Source organism: Acanthochromis polyacanthus, chromosome 16 (genome assembly GCF_021347895.1).
Source record: "Acanthochromis polyacanthus isolate Apoly-LR-REF ecotype Palm Island chromosome 16, KAUST_Apoly_ChrSc, whole genome shotgun sequence".
Taxonomy (NCBI): domain Eukaryota; kingdom Metazoa; phylum Chordata; class Actinopteri; family Pomacentridae; genus Acanthochromis; species Acanthochromis polyacanthus.
In genome coordinates, this window is record NC_067128.1 from 9,983,716 (window position 1) to 10,009,813 (window position 26,098).

Sequence of the window (26,098 nt, forward strand, 5' to 3'; positions counted from 1 at the left end):
TCTCCTGTAAATGCTTTTCTGTCAAATATAAAATTAGTAGATTGTTATTACTCCTGTTGAAGTTGGTTGATGTGGAGCTCATTTTACACTAATAACTAATGATTATTTTTTATTGTGGATTATTCTGCTGATTATTTTCTACATTAATCACTTGATTGTTTGATTTGTAAAAATATCTGAAACGGGGAGAAATGTACTGTACTTTTATATTATATATTATTATTTTATATCATTAGATTAATGTAACAGCAGGATTTTGTTGGAATTTTTTTCCAGTCTCTTTTTTACACAAAAATTTATAAGAAGTTCTTTGAAAAATAACTGAATAAGACCCCAAACTGACACCTTCACAGCACTTGTTTTGTCCAAACTATAAAAGGATTTAAATATATCATCAAAATTATTCAAATAATTAAAAAAAGAAAAGCAGCAAGCCATCACATTTGTGAAAGTGGAACTGTGAAACGTTCGTATACGACAAAAAGTGATTAACAAAATCGCTTCCAATTAATTTTTCATCCACAACATAATTATTTAATCAACTAACTGTCTCATAAACTGTTGGGTTGTTTTCTTAGTTTTGAGTTCTTCATGTGTTTTATTTGCAAAACTTTAATTTGTAAAGTCCTAACTGTCAGATTAATGTCATGAAATATAAAAAAAACATCCAATAATTCCATTTTTAGAAAGTGTCAAGAGCAGATAAAGAAGTGAAATTAAAGCCCAATCATTATTTCTGGACTCGGACATTCAGATGAAGTTTCGAGGCTCACTTTCCTGTCAGATTTGCAGCTACAATCAGTTTGAGAGCAGCTGGTGGAGCTTTGATCAGCGCTGATTTAAAAATGGAAATTTGTCACTCAGACTCTCCAGCAACAGACTTTCCCCCGACGGCCCTGAAGACTCACAATGTTTGATGGTGCTTCTGTCGGTTCTGTTGGCCCAGTTTACCACTCCGTCCTGCATTATTCTGCACAGATGGAAACTAAAGGAAAGAAAACACTGAATATTGTACAAGCTGCTGAGCATTGTTGTATGAGGATGTGTAATCTGCTCCTATTCATGAGCGCTCTGGTAAAGCAGCATTCAGACTCTGTTGAACTGGACGGCAGGTGGAGGCTGTTTAAAGCTCAGGTTTCATGAGTTTGTTCAGAAACGGCAAATAAAAGCAGGTAGTTTGTTCTCAGCACGGTTCAGCTGAGCAGAATGAGGGGATTTACTAAAACACAGAACGTAAGTAGAACCTTTAAATGAATGAGGCCTCTTTCTAATGTTTTTAAAGTAAACACACTGACCAGATGAGTGTGAATATCCTCTTTATCCACACTGTAAAATAAATTATTTTAAAGACACTGTGAAGTCTGGCAGCAAATCTGACTGGAAAAGTTGTTTTTTTTTTTTTAATTGTGCGAAACTGTGAAAAAGAACAAAAAACTGACAATAACAAAAGTCAATATAATAATGACAATTTGAGCAAAAATAAAAATAAAAGAAAACAAAAAATATATGCAAAGACTGTAAAAGAATAAATTATATATATATATATAGACACACACACACACACACACATATGTATATGCAAGAATAAATGAACAATTATAAAAATGCTTTTAAGTATTTAAAAATATTTGTATAATTGGTAATTTATTCTTGCATATATATGTATATATATATGTATATGTATATATATATGTATATATATATGTATATGTATATATATATGTATATATATATATATATATATATATATAATATCCTTTAGTTACATAACACATTTTTTAACATATTTTATTTTCAGAATAACTACTTTTACAGTTAAATGTTGTAAAAGAAAAATATTTTTTTTAAAAAAACATTTTTGATGTTGACATTTATTTATTTATTTATTTGTCTCTGTATTTATTAATTTTCACACAGTTAAGGATGGAGTCACAGGAGTGCCACATCATATATCATCAAATATAAATAAATAAAAATAAATAAATAAATAAATGTGGAAATATGAAGAGAAATAAATAAATAAATAAAAAGGAAAATTTTGTCTTTGCTTTTACCTTTTCTATTTTTTCCTTTATTTATTTATTTCTCTTTATATTTCCACATTTATTTATTTATTTATTGATTGATGTGGCACTCCTGTTACTCCATAGCTAAGTTGCAGGAAAAAACTTAAAAAATATATTATTCTGTAATTTAAGAAAATGAAGAAAATCTGTAAAATAGCCATTTAAAAAAAAGACCAACATTTAATGCACATAACTTTTCGTGGTTAAATTTCTTCTCCAATTATATTATATTTCTGCAATTAAAATAAGTCACAGTCAAAACTGTTTAACATTTTTTACAATGGATTAATTTTGCCCCCCACTTTGAATATCTTTTCCTTCCGCCCCTTTAGGCTGAATTTCAATTAGCCCTCGTAGCCGTCGCATTTCATAATGACCTTGTTGCTGCTTTCAAACAAAAACCCTCCTCATGTTTAAACAAATCCACCGCCGCCGGTTTGAGCAGCTCAAATATGGATCATCTCTGACGCAGACCGGCCTTTATTGTCCCTCTGAAAGCATAATGAGATCTTGGAAACCTTTCTGCTGCTGGTTTTAATGAATGTGTCCCAAACAAAAGAGAAACTGACCTCATGGGCTCATGTTCATCTGGAAGATCTGAGAGGACAAACAGAGCGAACATCTGCTGCTCGTAAACACACAAACTCTTACACAATGATGCTACAACACAGTTTGTTTAAATGAAACTGCAGCCTGATATTTGGTTATGATAAAGACACAGAACACATATGAAGCAGAATAATTCAATAACACACTTTATGCTGCTGCTGTTCTCACCCTGAGGTCTGCAGATTCAACGGAAATGTGACAAAAAACAAACATCAGTGGGTTTGTTAGCAAAAAGCAGTGTGAATCTGACATGTTTGGTGTTTTATAAATTATATTACAGTCTTTCCTTCTTAAATAAACACATTTTTAAAACAATTTATACCTGACCATCTTTGATTTTCCTGAAACTTTTATAAAATGTGTTTTTTTCCACTTATTTAAATTGAGCAATTTATTTTTTCATTTTTGTGACAAAGAATTTCATATTAAAACGTTTTCTATACATCAAGCAGTCAACATGCTCAAAAGTATTTAAAAGAATACACAAAAAATGTATCTAATGTAAAAAAAAATCTGTGTTTTTCATAGAAAAGGTATCATAATTTCTTAAATATTTCTCTTTATTTCAATCAGTAAAACTATTCAGTTCAACCTGTCAATGTATTTCTAAAATTAGACTTTTTGTATTATTGTGACATGCAGCTATGTGTGCTTCAGAAAATAGCACTAGTTGACTTCTGTATTATCGTTTTTAAAATCACAACTCATCCACAATCAGAGAATATTTGATCTACTTGTCAATATTGTTGATTCAGTGTCCTAAAAAATGAAAAGTAAGAGTGAAAGAAGACATAAAAATACACAAAGCACAGTGTTACAATAAAAGTCCTGCATTCAAATTTTCACTTAAAGGCATTATGGAGGATGTTTTTTTTTGTTTTGTTTAATTTGTCTGATTCACATAAAATGAATATACTGACCTTTAGTGGACTTGTATGTATGGTCTCTAAAAGAATAATAAATACAAATAAAATAACTGTGGACATGGTAGGACCTGAAAAACATCAGCCAATCAATGCGCTCGGACCGAGGCGTTTGGTTTGCTCCTTTTCCTGTCAATCAAAAATCTTCCGGCTCAGGCCAAGTTACGTAGATTACGTACGCCTTGGACTTACGTGTTTTGTGTATGTGTTGCTTTGGTATAGCTTCGTAGTTAGCTGGTTACTTGTTTTGCTCATCTTTTTTTACATAATGGCAGATAAAGATCCAGGGGGACCCAGCCGTAAAAGACAACTTCACGAGTCCTACACAAGTTTCTGGAGGGGGGCGTTTCTCCGTAAATGTTAAGAGGGGGGAGATTAGAGGGGGGTGAGGGAGAGGTTGTATGTGTGCATGCGCATGCTACGTTCAAAGTCGTAGGAAATTAAATCTCCTCTAATGCCTTTAAGTACAAAAATATTAATTTAAAAGTACTAATTATGCAGAATGGACTATTTCAGAATAATATTATTGTATTGTGTAACTGGATTATAATCACTGATGCTTTAATGTGTTTATCATGTTAGTGTTACAAGATAAGTTTCAATAACGTTTTATCTCGGTCTGTAATATTGCATCATAATGAAATCATTTTTACTTTTTTTACTCCTAGAGAAATAATTGTTCTTCCTAAGAAGTTAAATTATTTCCCGTTCAGTATCATTTACTTGTTAAATATTTGTAATGCAGTATTTAATTTTGTCATGATAAGGAGCGTAAATTCTGTTTAATCTTCTTTTCTCTCCACCTGCTGACACGTTTAAATCGAACGCTGTGTCACACTAACAGCAGTAATTTCCAATAAACCGTCACCGAGCAACACATTCAGGTATCCAGGAGAGACCATCAGTAAATACACACCATGATGATGATGATGATGATGATGAAGCAGCTCTTTCTTTACAGTCCAAGACTCAGTCTGTGCTTATTCACAGTCAGCCTTTATGTCACACTACAAAGAGTTTTTCCACTGGGGTTTGGCTTTGTTGGCTTTTCTGTGTCATAATGTGGGGTCTTAAATGTAATATTTGAACTGTTCAGGCCATGATAAAGAATATTGTAGAGAATAAACCTTATACTGCAAGCACAATCTGTAATTGAAGATTTTTTAATGTTTCTTTTACGTATTTTCATTTTGTTTCACAAAAATTATAAATAAAACAAAAAATGACAACATTCATGGGAAATATCACAATATTTACAAAAACAGATTTTTTAATGTAATTTAAAATTTAAAAAACAAGTAAACAAATTGAAACTGTGAATCACTATCACATTGCTATTTTTGTAAAAAAAAATCACATAAAATATTTTGCATAAAAACATTGATGTTAAATAACTTACTATAGTTTCTAAATTATTAATTTTAATATGTGGAACTGTGAAAATCAAGTTGTATATGCAGTTCTAAAATGACATATGAGTTTGTATACTTACACAAGTCTTACATAATTAGAAGCGTTTTGTACCAAAAATGTTAAATGAAAAATGTTATATGATACTGGTAATCTTTCAAAATTAAAAAAACTCACAGAATTATACATATTTATATATTTTAATATAATTGTATATATATACACACACACACACACACACACACACACACACACACACACACACACACACACACACACACACACAAACCGTTTATTCAAATTTTTTAATTAGATTTTTCTTTGGTTTGTCGTTTCATAATTGAAGATGGATGTCTATAAGTAATTAAAAAGTCACTTGAGAGGGTGTAGCTTCAGTTTTGATGTGTACAAATACAGCTTAAATTATTATTTTTTTTAAATGCACCTGAGCACCTGAACCTGTCTCCTCCCTGACAACAACTGGAGGTGCGTTCAGGTGCAGCACTCGTTATTCGCCTCCAGGCTGACGTCATATTCGGCCCCGCCCCCTCGTCCTATAAACGGGCCGATGCTGCTGCCGCTGCGGAGAGACACCGGAGATACCGGAGAGATACTGGAGATACCGGAGAGGACGGAGGAGGCGCAGAGAGCTCTCCAGAAACACCGGCAGGTTCGGGTAAGGATGCTCCGGTAGAATCTCCGCCTGGAGGAGAAGAAAACAGCTTCCGATCGACAAACTCCTGGTTTTATTCCTGGAAAGCTTCCATGTCTCCAAACATGATCGGAGGTCTGATGATGCTCACAGCGCTGAGCAGCTGCGGTGAGAAGTTATTATGATGGAAGGAAAAAATAATAAATAAATAAAGGAAGCTGCAGTCAGAGGAGAATCAGCACCGAGGACAGAATGAGTCAGATTTAATCAGAGGTCCAGTCTGAGGTTAAACAGCACAGATGGAGAAAAGAAAGGTGAATGTTTGTCTTTTCCTGCTTCTCCTGCAGTTCTGTCATTGCCAGTGACTCCCAGTCAGCTGGAGAATGAAGACGTAAAGGTAAAGATCCTGATGGTTTTTCATTCATTCTATTCACTGCAATGAGTCACTGTCAAAGTAAAGCAGTGCAGTTTTTCTGCAATAGGACTAAAAACGGTCACATTTGCTGCTTTTATTGAGACAAAAACGAGAAACTGCAGACAAAGAATTTTGATTTAATTCATTTATTCTTTTCAAATGAATGATTTTTTTTTCTTTCTCACAGCAGTTTACAAAGAGACTTGATTTAGGCAGTCAAGGAAGATTATTATATGTCGTTTTTAATTATTATTATTTTAAATCAAGTTATTTTTTCTTGGTTTCTATTAGATAGTTATTAGATTACAATTTGTCAGGCATTGCTGACTTTGAATAAATAATCATCAAAAATGTAACTTGCTTTACCCTTTATCTATAATAACCCTTTGGTTTATTTAGCTGCATGTGCATTTTTAAATATTAAATAGAGTTTTTTTATTGATCATAAAGATTAAAGACACATTGCTATTCATATATGGTATATGTGTCTGCAGTTCACAGTTTGTATGTATTAAAAATATATAGAAAATGTAGTAACCTACAGGTGACCAATGAAGAATTTATTATTCCACAGATTTCTTAGTTTTACTAAGAAAGTACAAATAACTCAGACAAATCACAGAAAAACGTGTTGATGTACATGCTTACTATGAAAAAATAAGAAATAAAAAAAAATTCAGACCAAAGTCAAAAATTCCGTACTCTTTTACAACATTTCTTCTTTATTATTGTGTTTAAACTTATTCTTATTTGAAAGGAAAGTTATTTACATGAAGCATAATTTTTAAAAAGCTGTTATTTTACAATTTATAGGAATAAGATTTCTTTAAATAATGTTTGACCATAAAATTATTCACTTTCATCTTATTTATATTTTGCATATATTTACTTTTATTTCAAAGAAAAAAATACAGATTTTAAGGATTGTAAAATGATTTTAAAAATATTAAAACATTTGTTCAATTGCACATGATCAATTTTTTAAATAGTTAAAATGAAAAATATTATAAATTTATCTATATTTGCTGTTATTTATGCTTTTTTTTAAGTTTGCAGGCATTAAAATATTCCCCTTTTTTCAGATTTTCATACATTTTTAACATGATTTTTTTTACAGTGCAGTTTTCAGTTTGTTTTTGTGATTTGGATTTTTAGATATTAAACAAAATTGGTCGAACTCAGTTCTCGATCATAAACATTAACACTGGCATTGCTGTTTATGGTATTTTTCTGCATTTACATCAGTGTTTTTACATTTTGGAAGACGAAAATGTTACAGTTAATGCTGATTACAGTGGCAGCTCTATAAATTCTGTAAATTATTGTGAATTACAGATAGTGTTAAACAGTAAACATTATTTTCTACTTTCTAACTAACTGCTAAGAAACTAACTTCATTTAGATTTGTACTACAGTAAAATGCCTGTGTTTTACTGTCATTTTACAATAAAATGTTGATCTGTCTACTTGCTGCTTCTAAAACCGAACAGTGACTAGAAAATGCTTTATCCAGACAATTTAAAACATGCACGCAGCTTCTGCACTGAAGCCATCCTCACTGTGACTTTGCTAAAATCAATAGACACCAATCTGAGGGTAATGGAGAGTCTTGACCTCCAGAGTCTGAAGCTGCAGGATCCATGTCAGAGAGAAAGAGGCGTTTCTGGAATTAAATCTGGAGAGAAAGAGAACAGAGTTATGAAAATTAAACAACAGAGTAATTTGAAGGTCTGGCAGGCAGAAGGAAAATGAGTGAAATGAAGTTTTATTGACTCGACGCTGGAGGCTGAAATGATTTTGATCTCTCATCTAAAGAGTCTTTGAATTAGAGGCAGGATAATTTGCATTTATGAGACGCTGTAATGAATATTCAGTTTGATTGCAGCAGCAGCAATTTACAGCGGCTTCACTTGATCATACAGGCTGACAGTTAAAGTTATTATATTCTTTATTTAGTCTCCAGTTTGGTCATTTTGAAGGTTTTTAAGCCCGCTTTTGTGTCTGCAGGTGATGAAATGCATCGTGGAAGTTCTGGCAGATGTTCTGTCGAGGCAGCAGCACGTTCCTGTCAGTCAGGACTGTTTGGAAAAACTGAAAACTGGTAGGCACGGCAAAATAATGTGATTTCAATCGTTTTTCCTTAAGGTTTATGGATTTATGAATGTGACTAACAATGCATTTTGATTGCACATGCATTTATATTCATGTAATGTTCATTTTTATGGGGACAAGTAGCAGCAAAAGCCCAAAACTCAACAAAAATCACACGCAAACCAGCAGAAACTGCAAACAATAAATGCCACTGAATCATGCAGCGTGTTTATTTAGGCATTTATGGATGAGTTTAATGGTAAAAAAAAATTTAATATAATGATCAAAATCGATTTTCCTGAAAACCTTATCTGGTGAAAATCCCTGTTTTTGACCTTGTTAGCGTGTAAATATGGTGTTTTTTATGTGCCAGAAGAGACATGAGTGGCATAAACAGCCAATGCCAGCATCCATCTTTGAACTGCAGTCAATGTGTGAGCACTAACTCAAACACTGGTGGCAACAGTGCAGAGTCATGATAATAATAATAATAATAATAATAATAATAAAATACACAGTATTGGAGGGGATGAAACTTACATTTTCATTTTGAAGATTTCATCAATAAAATTGCAATAATCGCACATATAACACACAACAACAGACAATTTTTGCACATTTTTATACATTTTTTCACTTTTCTTTTTCTATATTTGGGTCTTACGGGATAAAATATATCTCCTAAGCATCAGATTGAATGTAAAACTGGATATAAAGTAGTTCAAATCTGCAGCAGTTCCAGCAGTAACCTGCTGCTGACACACTGATGCTTCAATTTTAATAATATTAATGAGAATGTATCAGTCAGAGGGACCAAATCAAGACTTTTACTGCAAAACTTTAGCTTCTAGTGGGATCTTTTGTCAGTGAGATTTTACTTTGGAAGGTTTTTTTTTTTTTTTTTGCCACACAGGTTTGCACATACAAGGAATTTGACTTTGTGTTTAAGTGCATCACATAAAACAGCAACACACAGAGGCAGTAGGTGTTAGAAGACAAAATTTAAAAAATGTTATTGAATCACATAAGTAATGAGTCACATAAAGTAATGGAAATACTTGAAATGTGCAAATGAATCTCCTGAGAATGTCCAAGGCTACAGATGATGGAATGTAAACAACTTGCTCTGCTGTGCTTGTATTTCCACTTAAGTAAAACATCTCAGTGCTTCTTCTACTACTGTTCTATAACTACAACAAACATTGCAGTATTTCTACAAGACAACCACCACACACTCTTATGTCTGTTTCACCACAAGAGCACGACGTCCTCGTGGTAAAGTCAGCGGACTGATGCAGGAGCTGCTGCAGATACAAACAGGGTCACCGGCACTATTCGGTTACATCCAGTTACCTTGATGCCGTCCTTGTACAAAGAGAAGAAGAAAAAAAATCAATCCGAGCATTACTCATGGAGCTACTGAGGAAGGGAAACTGTACACCACCGGAGGGATGGAAGAGGGGGAGGAAAAAAGATCACAGAATGATACAACGGATGAGTGGAACAGTGAAGTGCTGCTGTTTGTGGGTCAGCAGAAAGTCCAGCAGCTCGTACTGCTGCTGCCGTAACTCACTGGGGAGAGTCTCTCTGGGCCAAATGATTAATTGTGCTGCTGCACTGAAAGCACTAAATTTCAGGGCAATTAACTCTGATGAAGCAAATCGCTGAATCCTGTAAAAAAAAAAAAAAAACAGTGAAGGGGAATGACATGCACCCGTGTTTTAAACCCCGCAGGATTCTCCTCTTAAACGGCTCCTTTTCTTTCCGTTTTTGTGCAGACGACAGGCTGGTTACGATCCTCCGGCATCACAACTTCCTGAAGGAGCTGCAGGAGATCGCCGTCCAGGGTGAGTCGCAGATCACCGTTGTATGTTTAGTGCACTAAATATGCTTCTGTGCGCATGAAAAACAAGAACAACTTCTCGATTCCAGGTGATCAGGAGAGAGCTCAGCTGCAGAAAGAAACACCAACAACACAAAGTCTGCAGACCACAGATGAAGCTGCTGGTGAGTTTCTGTCCTGAATACTGAGTTGTTGTTTTTTGTTCCTTATCACAGTTCAACAAGGAATCAATTCTCCGAGCTGTCAAAATGATGCATTGCCTCCGTTATTTCCCATTATATATGGTCAGCAAAGTTGAGCTGGTAAAAAAAAAAGGTGCAGAGGTGGGTTTAAACCTCTGACCTCCAACAGTTTTTATTGCTTCTGATGCTTTTCTATTCGCTGTGGCCTCTATTTTTTTTTCATTGAAATACAGTCCTACACCTTTCTGGAAACAGAGCAACCTTGTCTGGAAGTACAGAGACCTTTTAATGTTTAACTCTTAACGTTTTAAGAGCAGTAGGACACAGAATGACAGAAATCATAAAACAGACAAAAATAAAGTTAGATTTTTTTTTTAAAAATTGCAAAAATTGCAAAAAAATGACTGCACATCAGCTGTATCTTCCAACAATTTGCTCCTCTGTTCACTGTTTCTGAGCCATGCTGCATTTATTTTATTGATCCAATATGTCTGATTATGTGCAGTTCACCCGAAAACTCCCTGAATTTTTGTTGCGTTATTTTTAATTACAGCTCAGTCAGTTATGGCTTCACAGTTGAGTTGAGGAGTGTAGAATTTTTTTTTTTTTTTTTTTGCGGAATCTGCTGCAAAATATTTATTTATGGTGAATTTTTTGAATGATAGCATAAAGGATGATATTAGTTTTGATGAAAAATATCACAATTTCAAGTGTGTTTTTTGTTGTTTTTGTAGACATACATGCAGAATTCAATCAAGAAAGATTAGAAAGTTGGAAAATTCTGTGAATTTTCAACTTTTTTGTCACATTATTTATAATAATGTTTTGTCGCATTATTATTTATGAGTCAGTTATGGCTTTGAAGTTGAGCTTAGGAGTGCAGAATTTTGATTTTTACAGAGTCTGTTTAATACAAACAGCCTATTTCTGATGATAGATAGATAGATAGATAGATAGATAGATAGATAGATAGATAGATAGATAGATAGATAGATAGATAGATAGATAGATAGATAGATAGATAGATAGATAGATAGATAGATAGACAGAGAGACAGAGAGACAGAGACACAGAGAATGAAGGCATTTGATGAAATATGTCGACGTGAGATTATATTTTTGTTTTTTTTACTAAGGCATATTTTATATTTGATTCTTTCATACACAGTTGAAATTTTGCAAATCCAAACAGTTTTACAGTTTCTGGCTTTGATACATTATTTATTTTGGCACTTCTGTGAGAAGAAAAGATGCATTTCAAATTCACCAGCTGGTTTTGTGGCTCAGAGATAAAAATTTTAAATTCTTCTCATTTCCCCCCCTGACTAAAACCTCTTAGGAAGCAACAAAAAAATCCTGTATGCAGGAAGAAAAATCTGGTGTTGGAGTTACTATTTGAAAGCCAAATTGTCAGAGCTCCAGCTGGAGATACTGCAGATTGTTTCTCTTTATTTTTTTTTGCATTTTCTGGTTGATAAATAGTGTGATTTTAGCATTTTTTTTAGGGGAAACATGCTTTTCGAGCCTGAGGTTTGGTGTTGAGGGGGTTAAAGTCTGGTAAATCTTTGTGTGGACAGAATCAGGACATACGTTGCTTCTCTAACTCGGCGCCAGACTCCCCTGCGCCAAAGAAAGAACAAGCAGAGTAATGACAGAAGCAGAAAGATATCGATTATGGCGTGTTGGCACAGCATGGTAGACATAGTGACCCAGTCCATCAATCAAAAACACACAAATTTACCGGTTACAACACAGAATGACCCCCGTGATAAACTGCAGTGCTTCTGACTGCGAGCGCCGCCTTTTAACATCACTGCAAAATCAATCCCTTCTACTAAATTAGATCCCTTCCCCGCCCTGTTTCCAGATCGATCCATGTTGGAGGCTCTGGGAGGCCCCGGCGAAAGATCCATCCTGGCCCAGAAGAAGACGGATGAAAGCCTGGAAGAGGCTGAAGATGACATGAAGAGGATGGAAGAAGAATCTGACGAGAAGCGAGCAAACTCAGGGGAGGCTTCAGAGGAAGAGGAGAGCAAAGGCGAGCAGATATTTCTGTCTTTTGCGTGTAATTCATCTGCTTGACACGAAAAAAGAAAGGGAACACATACAGTGACAGGAAACAACCTGACATTTTAAGGGCTCTTTGGAGTCAGATTTGTTGTTTTTTTGCTCGAGAAATAAAGAAAATTAAAGGATGTAACGCAGACTGAAGGTTGAGAGCTGCAGAAACAGCATTGTAAATGAAAGCGCTGCCACCACTCGGCTGGCTGATTGATGAAAGCACTTCCATCTACATGATGAGTTTCGGCCTCCCCCCCCACCAGTACAGGGGAGCAAGGCTGCATGGAAATGATTTCTGAAATGAGCCGCTGTGCACAGAATCATGCAGCATCATCTCTGAAATCATGCTTCCATCACGGCTGCATTTAAAACATTATTTATCTCTGATAATAATGGAATCCGTTCCCTACAAGAAGCAGCTTCGGCCAAGTCATCTGATGCTGTTAATTCCCATAAAAGCTCGACTAGCAGTACTGGGGGCAGCGCTGCCAGCTGGCAAGGAATATTTCATTACGAGAAGTGGAATCTTTGCTGATGGAGGAGGCTGAGGGTAGTGGAGTGGATGTGGAGGTGTTTCAGGAGGAAAATAATAAAAAAATTCTTTGTTTTTAATGCTCTCAGGTGGCGAGAAGAGAGATGCGCCCAGAAACAAATCAAAAGAAAAGAGGGTTCATGAAGAACACGAGGAGGAGGAAGATAAAAGATCTGATGTTTTCTCACATAAACAACGAGAGGAGGGAGAGGAGGGTCCGAGGAGGTGACGAAGAGGACGAAGGCTTTACAGGGGAAGAAGAAGGCGGTGCAGCAGCATGAGGTGCCTCATCATTCCAAAGAGCTCACAGAGGAAGAGGAGGAGGAGGAGGAGGAGCAGAGGAAGAAAAAAAGAGGAGTAAATCACAGGAGTCCGGAGGAGAAGGAGCTGCAGATGATCGCTAGGAGGCCACCAGAGGAGAGGAGGGCGATGGAGGAGGAGGGTAGCGCCAGCAGGAAGTCAGAGTGGGACTTAGACTTCTTTTACAAGAACTGAAGAAAACATGTGTTTTAGGGCTTTGTACTGGATAGTTGTCTTGGTAAATGTGGTTCTTTAGCCACAGTTAGCACATGGTGCTAATGTGTGCAGTGATTAGTGGATTTGGTGCAGCTGAGTTGTGTCTTTATCTTGGCTGTAGTGAGTCTTAGAGGTTTTGGTCAGACACATTCTGTGTTCTTGTTTGAGAACCAACATTGGTTGTCCAGAAGGTAAGAGTTTCTGTCCTGATTCTCTGTTAAAGAGCTTTTCTAGTAGGCTGCAGGAGACTTTAGCGTTTGGGTTGTGCTAGTTGGTTTTTGTACGGTTTCATTTGGACGACTATCTTGAGGACCCTCCATGTGGTTTATTGAGGTTTTCTGTAACAGTTCTACAAAGCAACCTGCAGCAGAAGAGACTTTGAGAGTTTATAGGAAGTTCTGGATACCAGACTTTAGAGCAGCAGAAACATTTGTCAGCAGTTTGAGCAGGAGAAGGTGAGCTTCAGAGTAGAAATGAGAAGGAAAACCTTCTTGACCCGTGTGATGAGGTCCTGTACCAAGAGATTGAACAGGTTGTGAAGAGTCTGTAGTTCTTTGATCTGAAAGCACCAGAAGAGTCGACTCATTAAAGAGAAAACAGGAGATATTGTTGGTTCTTCTGTCGCTCTGCAGTTTCCTAGACTGAATATCAAGTTTCTATTTTAAATGATTTACCGTGTGAGCCCAAGAAGACTTCAATAAACTCCCTCCATCCCTGGACACAACATATTTTATTACCATGTTAAATCTTTTTTTTAATGTTTTTGAGTTTTAATCATAGTTTATTTTCTTGCTTGTGTAGTTTTGTCATCTGTGTGAAAGGTGCTAAACAAATAAACCTGAATTGATAAACTGAATAACTGACAAACTCATGACTGTGGACAACAGAAGTATTTTTATTGGACTTAAGGGATTTGTTTCATTTTTAAAGTTTGGATAAATCTTGACAGATAAACAGATTAAAGAAAACAAACTGCATTAAAACAATTAAATCGTAGGAAAAAACATTTAATACAATAAAACTTTTAAAAAGAAAATAAACATTAAATACAAGTAAATTATATTATACAGACAAATATTTAATTAGATAATTAAACAGAAGATACAAACATAATTATGAATTAAACAATAACTTTAAACCAAATATTAAACACTAAAGATGAAATATTTTAGATAATTAAACATTTAAAAAATACAATTAAAAAAGAAGAATATTAAACATTTTAAAAAATACAAAACATTTAATTAGATTATTAAACCTTTAAAAGACAAAACATTTAATAAAAAAATTAATGTTTAATTACAAATTTAATCTTAAAGACAGAACTTTAAATAGGAATTAAACTGAAAATTCAATGAAGCATTTAAAAGACAAACATTAAAAGGTGGTAAAACATTTTTAAAAAAAACCTTAGAGATTTAATTTAAAAATTAAACATTGGGAAAGAAAAGGAAAATTTCAAACAAGCTGATAAAAACATTTGAAAAAACAATTAAACATTAAAAAGACAAAACATTTCAGAATCAAATCAGACATGAGAAAAGAATAAAAGGTGAGAAAAGAGCAAAACTAAACATTTAAGAAGAATCAATCTAAAGACAAAACATTTGAAAAGACACCAGTTAGACTTTAGAAGATCAAATTAAACAGAAGAGACAAAACGATCAAAAAGAGCAAAAACAAATGAAGGTCTTAAAGCGTTTTCTAGTCTGAAATGAAAACATCAAATTGTTCTTCAAAACATTTCCTCTTTCTATATTCTTGGTTTGATTGTGGACAGATTTACTAAAACTCATTTCAGAAAACTGCTTTCCAGATAAGTCTACTCGTAGTTGAAGGCATCGATCAAACTAATGTTACCTTCTGAATCTCCACAAACTTTACTGTTCAGTGAAGAGAATCAAAGTTGTTCAGGATTTCTAAAGAACCCACAGGTGAAGGTCTGAGAAGAACTCAGATGGATGGTCTAAATGTGAAATCAAGACTCACGGTCACAAGTTTTAAGGTTCTGTTAACCAGAAAGTTCAAACTAATAGAAAGATACTGAGAAACTTTAAAACTTCAGTCCTCAGACTGTCTAAAGGTTCAAACTAACAGAAAGATACTAAGAAACTTTTAAAAATTTCAGCCCTCAGACTGTCAAAAGGTTCAAACTAACAGTGAACTACTCAGGAACTTAGAAGATATCAGTCCTTGGGACTGTCTGAAAGTTAATTCTAACAGGGATCTACTGTGGGACTTAGAAAATGTAAGTCCTCAGACTGTGTGAAAGCTCAGGTCCTGAGGACTCGGGAGGTGTGGAGGCTTTGGAAAGTCTTGGAACTGAGGGTTCAACCTTCCAGCACAAAGGCTGAAGTCCAACCTCCTGAGAAAAACGGTCAAGTCGAGACTCAAGTTAAAAAAAAAATCGAAAATGGCAAAAATAGATGATAAATGTGCCAAAAAAAGAAGAATTAGTATCTGAGGGGTAAGAAGAGAGACTACCAAGTGGAAGGTCATAGGTTCAAGACCTACCACCATCGTTTTTCTTTCTTTGTCTAGTTTTCAAAAAAATTAAGAAGGGTCTGACCTTGAACTGGCAACCTGCAGCTCCATAGGCAAATCCTTACCTCACTGAGCTACAGATCAGACAAAAAAATATAATTTCGTCGTCCCTTTGACATCGTAGTTTCCTGTTCCTAATAAAGTTACCACATGGGTGGAGCCAAGGCGGAGTCTGGGGAAGTCAGGGTGGAGTCAGGGGGGAGAGTAGGAGGGGAGGTGGGTGGCTGCCTCCCCCACCACCCACCACCACCCCCTCGACTCCCCACCGCCCACCACCCTCCCCCGCCCCGACGAGTTTTTCGAAAATCCGAGTCTCGACGGGTTTTTCTCGAGTTTTCTGGAGTTTCACGAGGGTCTTTAACCAGCATACCTAAAATCCATGGAGTCGGCTCCAGAAGAATGAAGGGAGGTCAACTTTTATCAACACTCCATCCAGATGTTCAACTTGATATCTTTGAGATTTTAGCACCACAAACCTTAGTGTCACACTTTATTATCATTTATTAGGGCTTTAATGGAATCCACCAGCAGATTTAGTTTTTGTAGAAAAGCTTTATTCTTGTCGTGGACTGCAGGATTAACATCTCAGACTTTCCTGTGCTTCAGCACCTCTAGCAAGATATTTTAACAACAAGCAACTCCAGAGATTCCAGACTTTTCTCTGTGAATTATGAGAAATAATTTTCCTATTTAATGACAGAGCTACACATCTGAACTCAGTCTCAATTAAAACAGACTCTAATTCAGTGTCATCCAGCCATATTAAAGTGCAGTTACCCAAAATGTTGTTGCATGACCAACAAAACCTGTTCCAGGTAGAAGGTAACTTTGACAAACAGGAAATAGAAGATTCCAAGCAGATTTATAGAAGGGGGAACCGGACTGTACTAAGTGTGGTCGAGTATAGAGGGGTGTTTTGTGGATTTTAGACTGATAATGATTATTAGTGAGACATTTGTTGAAGATTTTCATTTGTAGTAAAATGACAGTATTTAAAATCATGGAGTGATGGTGTTTTTCATCCCAAAGGCTATACTATGATATTTTCTTAGACACATACTATGCTACTCTGTTTGCTACTCCACCCGGCCTCTGTGACTCGTCACGCCTGCCGTCTCAGCAGAACTTTGTAGATGTGTTCCAATGGTTGGTGGATGTGTGGGGAGATAGAGAGGACCTTTGAATTGTTCAGAAAGGAAAACAGGAACCCATTGTAGTTTTAGTTTAGGGTGCTACTGCCGTGTGTTCTTGGGTTTTAAGAGATGAACAGTCAGAATTTTTTCGTATTGATGATCTTTTATTTTGTTCCTGGTTGGAATGCCCATCAATGTCAATGTCAAGTTCACTTTTAGTTCTGTTTATTTTATTTTACTAACACCCATTTGCTTTTAACCCCCTCACATGTTGTGTTGTTGTAACTTACTCTTTCAAATAAATACTCGTCTAACCCTCTGGAAACCAGCAGTTGGACTCTTTTTGTGTTGCTCCTCACCTACTTCAGACAGCCAGGACAGAACAACGTTTTGTGGACCAAAGGATATACTATGACGCTTTTAGACGGCCTGCTATACTATGATGTTTTTGGACGACCTGCTATACTGTGGACGTTTTCTGGACCAAAGGCTATACTATGACGTTTTTTGGGCAACATGCTATACTATAGGCTTTTTTCATTGACATATTACTCTGACTTTTTTTGTTTTAGTTTTTTTTTTTTTGTCTTTTAGCAACATATAATAATTGAACAGTTTTAATTACTATACTTTTACTTGTGCAATGAACTATTATTCTATGCATTTTTTTAGACCACAATTATACTCTGATGTTTCTTGAATAACATACTATTTTGACACTATACTGCACTATGACATTTTTTGAACCACATATCATACATGACAATTTTAGGCAACATCCTATCATATTGCGCTTTTTGGACCACATAATAATCTATGGTTTATGGTCTGTCATTGGTGTCTATGGAGTGCACGGGGACTGTCTGCAAATTGCAAAACTGCTGCAACAGCGAAGAGAGACACAAATATTCAATAACTTCACTCTGATACACTGTGGTGTCACCAAAGTCACTGAAGCCTTCAACTGGCTCCTGTTGACACCACTGATAGCTGCACAATGACGGAAAATGTGGACCGGATTTTCATAAACCTGGCATTCTCTGGAGTAAAAACTTGAACTGGAATTCCTCAAAAGTTACATATTCCCATAACAGCAAAGGTGAAACTTTTTTTATTTTTTTTGCCCGTGTGATATTTGGAGTGTGGCGTGAGAGCGTGTGAAGGGACTGAGTTGCGTGTGTTCACGGCCAAAGCGTGAGAGTTGGCAGCCCTGCTGTGGGCATCTGTAGCTGGAAGTCACCCCAAAGATAGTATATGGTAAAATAAATAAATAAGAGTGTACCTAACTCTATGAAACAACCAGAACCTTCACAGTGCATTTCAGACTAACTAGCCAGCTAAGTAGCAGCATCTCACGCTACTTGCTGTACAGGGACTCTCTCCTACAGAGTGAACAAGCCAGGTTTTTATTTGTCAAACAGGGAGCATTTGGTTCATTCATTACATGGGCCTTTCTGCTGTTAGCTGGGGGGCTGGAGCTAACTTATTGTTACTATCAGCGGTGATGAATATTTACTCTCCTGAAAACATTTCGTATATCCATTCTTGTCACATTCATCTCCCAACGCTGCTCTCGATGGTTCTGTGTGCTCCTCCCGGTAAACACATGCTGCAGGTACCGAGAGCAGCCTAGGTTGCAGGGAAAACGTGGACTGGATTTCAGTGATGTGGGCGGGCTCTATATGAACAAGTGGAATGGATTGGATAATGACGCACTGGGTCGGACTCTCTACCTTCCACTATGAAGTGAAGAGAAACTAGGATTTATGATCGTATCTAAGTATAATGACTGTTTATGTGATTATTTATTTAAACTCATATTCTGGCCACATTATACTGAATTTGTCAGCACTTTTTTGTAAAAAAAAAAAAAAAAAGTCCCCCTAAAATAGGCCTAATGCTGCCACTGCACTAAGCTAAGCAAAGCTAGCTTCATATTTAGATGTAAGAAAAAAATAATCTTTTATCTAATTCTCCATGCAAGAAAGTGAATTAAAGACATTGAACTATCAGATTATGTAATTTTGTTTCTGCAAGTACTGTTTTTGGCAGTTCAAGACCACAAAACTGAGTATTTTTTTTAATGTGTTGTACTATGTGAGACAAAAATTCTTCCTCCAGCTTGATTCCTGTGAAGATACAAAATGCTGCCAGCATGTTCAAAGCAGGCTATTTACTCTTTGAAAGCCTGCAAACTGTTCTTGTAGTTACAAAGGTGAAGCCGCGAGACGATATTCTGGATGCGATGTGTTCTTTCTAATCGCCTGAGCAGCAGGCCTCCTGATTGTGTTCTTTCCTCACGTCGCCTCCTCTTATTATCACCTGCAGGATCCTGAGATTGAGAGTCTGGCGGCCATCGAGTCAGAGCTGGAAAACGTCGCCCAGAAACTCCACGAGCTGCGACGAGGCTGAGATTGGAACACAAGTGTGACACCGAGAAGCTCCTCCTGCCTCCTCGTCCTCCTCCTCCGCTTCACCAGCTGCCTGGTTTCCACACATAGAGCGATTGAAGTGAATGTGCGACAAGGGTTTTATCTTTTTTTCTTCCCCTCTCTCCTGCGGATGCTACACTGCTGCAGCCTCCCTGTCCCTCACATAGAGTAGCATACATTAGACACACTCTGCAGCCAGGCGTGCATACTAACACCACACAAATGCACAAAGTACTGCGCACCCAGACATGCATTTAACACTGAGAATGCAGATTCCTTCTCTCATTTTCTCTGACAATCGCCTCCCTGTTTCTTGCTTTTTTTCCAGATTATTTCATGTGAAAGGTTTGAAGCAAATCCAGGTGCAAAAACACACCGACAAGGCGAGGTTTGTACAGTTGTAACGGCATGTATAGAAGCTCTCAAGAGAAAAGATTTCCTGTAGATGCTTACCTGTTGTCATAGAAACCAGTTGACTCTAATCAAGCCAAGGCAATAAGTGAACATTTTTAGCAGATAAGAGGCTGGATTGTAACTTAAATCTATAGTGAGTTTATGTAAGAAAATAAATTCATTTATCTGAAAATAAAGGTTTTCTGGGAGGGGGGGTAATTTCTTTCAGTAAAATCAAGTATTTCATGTAACTCAGCATACTAACAGATTTCTATGTGTGCATCACTTTCATGTCAAATTAAACATAATACAGTAAAAATGAATTTCAGGACTGAAGATTTATTAATGCGCTGTATAGATTCACTCACACATTCAATAGTGAATCAGCATCTCGAAGCAGATTGAACTTGTTTGTGGGTGAAAGAAACTGAAGAAATTAATCACCAGCACGAAACACAATGCATTCACTTCCAACACACGTTTCAAACCTCAGTTTTTTGGCACCGGTGTTAAAATTCTCTGCCTGCTACTATGAGAAGAAGATGGATTTGAATCACCCACTGTGGCAGGAACACAATGTGGGCAGAGGAAGAACTGAAATGCAAAAAAATTCCTCTTTGTTGGGCAGCTTGAGTAAATATAGCTGCAGGAGCTAAAAACTGAAGAGTCTCTGCAATCAGGCGGCAACAATCCAAATACAACCCGAATCCTGGGAGGGTTTCAAAGTGCTGATCACAATAATAAGCAAATTATGGGTAAAAATCCCAATTATGTGGAGGTAGTTTTGTTTGGCATGGTAATTACAAACAGAAGATTCAGCTCAGGATTTGAAAAAAAGAATTATTAACCATCATTAAAGCTTGGTAATTCTGGAGATATTATATTTATTGAGCAGATAAACTTTATGTAGTTCAATCAGTTTTCATAGCTCTGGGTCAGACAGGATTATGAGGCTGTGTAGACACTTTAACTTGCTTATTATTATGTATTCTGGACTCAAAGAAGAGAAAAATGCACTTTAATGATGAAGATGTTGCAAAATGTTCCTCATGATGAAATGCAAAGGGCACCAGATGGCAGCATTAGACAGACTCAGACCTTCTACCCAAAGGTGAGTGAATTCATAGACTCAAGTATGGAAAACCAAAAGTGCCATGAAACAAATAAAGTGAAGCAGGTTTTATTCAAGCTAACTCAATTCTATCCCATGAAGCAGTGCTTTAAGATAACTTAAGATAAAATTTTTGACAAAATCTTTCTATAGTTAGAAAAAATTACATCATACGGAGTATTTTTAATTTACAAACACACAAATTTAAATGTGCTGAAGTTGCACCCGACTAAATTATGACAGCTTTCCTATGTGTGATTACTGGAAACAGTTAAAAAGTTGAAGTGATATTTATTTTGATCATGTCATTTTACATAGAGAATTATGGAATGATGCTAAAAAAAATGCACTTTAAAAACATTTTCTCAGGTTTTCCTTTTTACTATAGAAACAAATGATTCATTTTATGATTTTATTCAGACTTCAGCAGCAGTTTACTGTCTATATCCAGTTATTCTATCAATTGCTGAACTGGAGATTAGTATACCGGTACTTTTTTAAACCCACAAACGTAAAATTAAACTAAACTTATTAAAATGGTTCAGCGTGAATGATTTAACACACTGAATATCCTTTTCAAGCCAAATGTGCGGTTTGTTCTCTGCAAAGCTGCAAATCATAAGATCATGTCTAAAGCATTTTTTGATTTAACAAAATGTAACACTATGAATTGCTCAAGACAAATAGTCAGTCATACATTTGTACTGCAGATGCGAGGACACAAAGTGTTTTAGAAAGGTGAACTTTTATATTGTATGCCAGGATTGAAAGAAAAAAAATCTATTGTTCTGCAGTGAAGGACGACAGTGATGAATTACTCTAGTGTTCAAATTCAGTGTCTGTGAAAAATGAATCACAATCGCTGCTTTATTTTCATTATTTTAAGTTTACTGTCAAACAAGGACAACATAATGACCATATAATACCTATTTCTTTCTGTTGCTTGTAAACTGGCTAAAAAAAGTGTCCCTTTTTAGCCACGCATGGTGTAATAAAACTGATTCCTTACAGTTAGTACGCCACGTTTTATGGCATTTTTACATGAAATATCCTTAAGAAATAACGATTTATGGCCCGTTTGGCTTTCAGTTTTCATTTTGAGACATTTTGTGCTATTTTTTTTCCATCGAATCTTATGTAAAAATAGCAGAAAATTGATTAAGACTGCTTTAGAACGATGCTAAATTTAAATTACCTTCTGTCACATCACAGGTATTTTGTAAATAGACTCTTGGATTTATGTGTTATTCATCTGTTATACAAGGATGACTTTAGAATTTGTTTGAATTTTTCATAATCCTTGAACATTAAGCAGGGATTCGATGCTCATTAACAATAAGTTTCCTGTATTTTGGTGAATCTTCTTGCACTGATTTGTGCTTTCCCAACCTACATCTGTACTGTTCGGTCTATAAGTAGAGCTACAGCAGGTTTTCATAAAAAGTTCTCTGTTTTCATTGCAGAGAACAAATGAAAGAGTATCCCCTGTGTCCCACCCTTTCGGAAATCTCCACCCAAGTGTACATGTGCATAAGAACTCAGGATTTTCTTTACTGCTTTCAGTCAGTCGCAGTAAATCATGTTACATAAACCCTCAGAACAAAGCAAAAGACTCAAACCACATGTTTAAGACCATCATATGACTGCAGTGTCGTTGGACTGTATGTTAATCTGCTGTCGTGACCAAATATTTTGACGGAAGCAGATATTTTGTTGGAAGCAGATCTGATGTAATGACTGAATAAGGCTGATTTCTTCTTGGGAAGTATGTTTTATTTCATAAGTATGTGATGCAAGAAGTAAAACACGGACAAATGATGCAGGTTTCATGTAGAATATGCCCTCAAATGTCAGCCATAAGGTGTAAAATGATGCAACAGTTTTAAATGTGTCACAGAACAACAGGAGAGCTCATGTTTGTATAAAAATATAGTACTTTATTTCCAGCTACAAAGTAAAACATGTAACATTTTCGTCACACTTCTCAATAAAATAGTAAAAAATACTGTTGACAAAAAATACACTATCGATACATTTCGAAGCACAGAAACAACATTGGCTTTTTTAAATTAACTTAAACTGTACAAATATACACACAATTTACACATCAACATTAATAACAAAAAAGGAATGAAATTACAATTCTTCCAGTCTTCTATTTTTTTGTACAAAATAGACTTTTTTTTGTTTGTCCCTATAGATGCTCGGTTTCTTCTTCTTTCTGACCTGAATCAGTAAAAGTCAACTCTTTTTTTTCTTTTCTCAGTGCCATGGCAAAGCCCACCGTGTTCCATATCTAACCCTAAACTCTGCTTGCTGCTTTTTCTCGTCCACGTGTTGGGCGGAAACTCTGACCTTTCCTTCATCCACAAGGATGAAATTCAGGCCTGACACACTCGCACAAACTCACACATTCACACATTCGCACAAGGACACATTGAGACCTGTTTGGACAAGAGGAACACTGTGGTCTGCAGGTTTCCTCTGCAGCTGCTTCGAGTTTCGCAGGTCTGGTCTTGAACTCATTAGACACCTCATTTATAGAGGAGGTCAAGGTTTAGATATACAGTAAAAATGGACGGGTTTGTAGTTGAGATTTTAAAGGAGTGGATGGGTGGAAACCTGACAGTAGGTTTGTCAAAAAAAATAAAAAATAAAAGAAGTTATAGTGCAGGAATCTCTTGGAGCTGCTTATGCAACCCTCTGTCTGAGTCTATGAGGCTGATGTGCACCAGCCAACAAAACAGACACTACAAACGAGCGTCTGGGCTACTTTTACAAAAGAGAAAATATATACTGAGCTGCAAAAATGAGATGGAGTTCTGTTTCAAGTCATAAGCTGCGATCGTCCCGCTTTGGCAGCACCTCACGCCATGTCACCTATCATCTTCTTGTAGTACATGGACTCGAAGATATCGTTCTCGCCGGGGCAGTTGTGGTGGCATGCGCAGGACTTGATGAACATCATATACTTCTTCATCACCTGTCCGTCGGGGCATTTGAACTCCATGGGCAGGGTGGTGGTCCTGTGGGGGGTGCAGCAGCGGCCGTCCAGGCAGACGCCACAGAACTTGGGCCGGTAGGACTTGGTGGTGGTGCAGCCGGAGATCTCGAACTTCATGGGTTTGGAGAGTCTTGGGGTACGGATGCACTTTTTTCCTTTCTGCAGGGAGAAAAATGAACGTTAGCTGACAATCTTTAAGCAGCTATGAGTGACTGAGTGTGTTTTTTCTTCAAGAGAACTCACCCGAATGCTTTGCTCCAGCTGGGACTCGCATGGTCGCACCATGCACAACCGGGTCTGCTTCTCCAGGCGGCAATCGCGGTTATCGTTGGTCACCCTGGTGGAGATCCCAAGGCCACAAGTCTTAGAGCAGGCGCTCCATTCAGTAGTCTGAACCAGGCAGTTCTCCCTCATCATGGAAGGATCTGGGCCATAGGTTTCCTCCTCTCTGTAAGCTGTAAGAAAACACCAGATTAGAAACTCCATCCTGATAGCAGAGCTTTAAATGAATAGCTCCATTGAAGGAAGAAGAAGTAAGACTTACCAGCCAAAGCGGAGCCCATGAAGCTGTGTCTGTAGGGGGAATCACACTCCCACTCCTCGCAGCACTTTCCAGGAACCTTAACCCGCCTGGGCATGGGGCAGTCAGGGCTCGGCAGCCGGATATCCATGGAGCAGAGGGGGACGCAGCCGACAGCTCCGTCCAGGCAGGTACACTGGTATTTACAGCTGCTCTGGAAAGTCTCTCCACTCTTGTACACCATCCCGCCAAACACACAGGTGGCTCCCTCTCGAGCTGCAGTGCAAAAATCACAAGAAAAGTCATGATTCTGCTCAGATTTCAAAAAGATTTGAGGGTTACAGGTCATGTAAATGAGGCTCACCTGTGCAGACTCCTATACGTCTGTTGATAGGAGCTCCGAAGTCGCAGTAGAGGCTTTTGTGAGGGTCGCACACGTCCCTTTCGGTGCACAGCTCCCCCATTTGTTTGGCGCAAACCCTGCAGCAGCCGCAGCCGTCCAGAACCAAGCTGACTCCCAGTGCGCACTGAGGGGGGGTGGACGGACATGAACACTGGCCGCTACACTCCTGACCTGCAGCCTGAACACCCACAAAGAAGCTCGGATAAGCAGCTGATACAGAAGCATGCAGCAAAATGTGGCAGAAGTGAGATTGAAGCACTTGAAACACAAAATAAAGTGGTTTCTTACCATGTATGAGAGCATCACGGTGCACAGCAGAGGCAGTAAAATCAATTTCTTCATCCCAGCAGACATCTTTTTCTTGCTTTTTACTAGTAAATTCTTCCAGAAAAACCTCCGTAGAGAGAAAAAAAAATCTTCCTTTTAGTCTCAGAGCTTTTGAGCTTGTCTGATCGAGTCGATCTCTTGTCAAACTGCAGCTCCAGTCAGAGTCTTTTACTTGGTGAAAGCTAGAGTTTAGCTTCGGTAGAGGAGTTGATCTGAGTTGTGCTTGGGACTGGAGCTGCCTTTATACTCACTGGCTCTTGCAGCACGTCACTGGGGGCTGAATGGAGAGCCAGCCCTGGACAAACATGGACATACTTGGCATTCTTTCCTCGCTTCCTGACCCCCACTCCAGACATCCCACATTCCTGCCGTCTGAAGGCAAGGCTCTGCTGCTCGGGCCAAACAACACCGTCTCTCTCAGAGTCGGCTTTCATCTGGAATGGGGAGGTTAAGTCTGGTTAGAGGCCTGGGACCCCACACTGGGAATTCCTGAAGACTGACTTCACAAACAGACAGCCGGTACCTATAAATATTAATTTAGCAAGAAGACAAGGAAGAGGCAGTTCGAAAGTGAAGACACGAATAACTTGAAAGCAGAACAGTTAAAAAACAACAGGTAGAAGCTCATAAAAAAGCAGCATTAAATAAACTGAGTGATGTGTTAAAGGTGGTTGAGGCTTTCCAGCATTCCTTGGCTTCAAAGGTGCTCCGACAGCCTGTACTTTAGCAAATTAACAGCGAGCGGTTGGTGGAGAGGAAGTTCATTAAGTGGAGCTGGTTATCTGTCAAGGTGCCGTCTTGTAACTCGGCTCTCGGTGCTCATGTGGTCACGTCTGGGACGCTGCAGAGGCATTTTTCTGCTCTGACATCAGTTTGGCTGCATTTTGAACACAGTATGATCTCTTTAGCATGAACAGAGCACATGATATTTG

The 26,098-nt window shown here is 37.2% G+C and overlaps 2 protein-coding genes across 2 annotated transcripts; one reads left to right on the plus strand and one right to left on the minus strand.

Moving 5' to 3' along the window:
* Nucleotides 1-5,570: 5,570 nt before the first annotated feature.
* On the plus strand, nucleotides 5,571-20,124 carry chga (chromogranin A). Its single transcript, XM_051960802.1, is given in 10 exon segments — nucleotides 5,571-5,828; nucleotides 6,008-6,057; nucleotides 8,083-8,176; nucleotides 9,945-10,013; nucleotides 10,099-10,173; nucleotides 12,058-12,228; nucleotides 12,873-13,001; nucleotides 13,004-13,247; nucleotide 13,496; nucleotides 19,305-20,124. Coding segments are annotated over 10 exon segments (972 nt in total). The 5' UTR covers nucleotides 5,571-5,773; the 3' UTR covers nucleotides 19,389-20,124.
* Nucleotides 20,125-22,828: 2,704 nt separating this feature from the next.
* ccn2a (cellular communication network factor 2a) lies at nucleotides 22,829-25,504 on the minus strand. The gene is made up of 5 exons (XM_022190448.2): nucleotides 25,128-25,504; nucleotides 24,801-25,017; nucleotides 24,461-24,712; nucleotides 24,160-24,371; nucleotides 22,829-24,075 (listed from the first exon to the last, which is right to left on the minus strand). Exons 1-5 carry the CDS (start codon nucleotides 25,191-25,193, stop codon nucleotides 23,779-23,781), a joined length of 1,044 nt encoding a protein of 347 aa, XP_022046140.1. The 5' UTR covers nucleotides 25,194-25,504; the 3' UTR covers nucleotides 22,829-23,778.
* Between the last annotated feature and the right edge of the window lie 594 nt (nucleotides 25,505-26,098).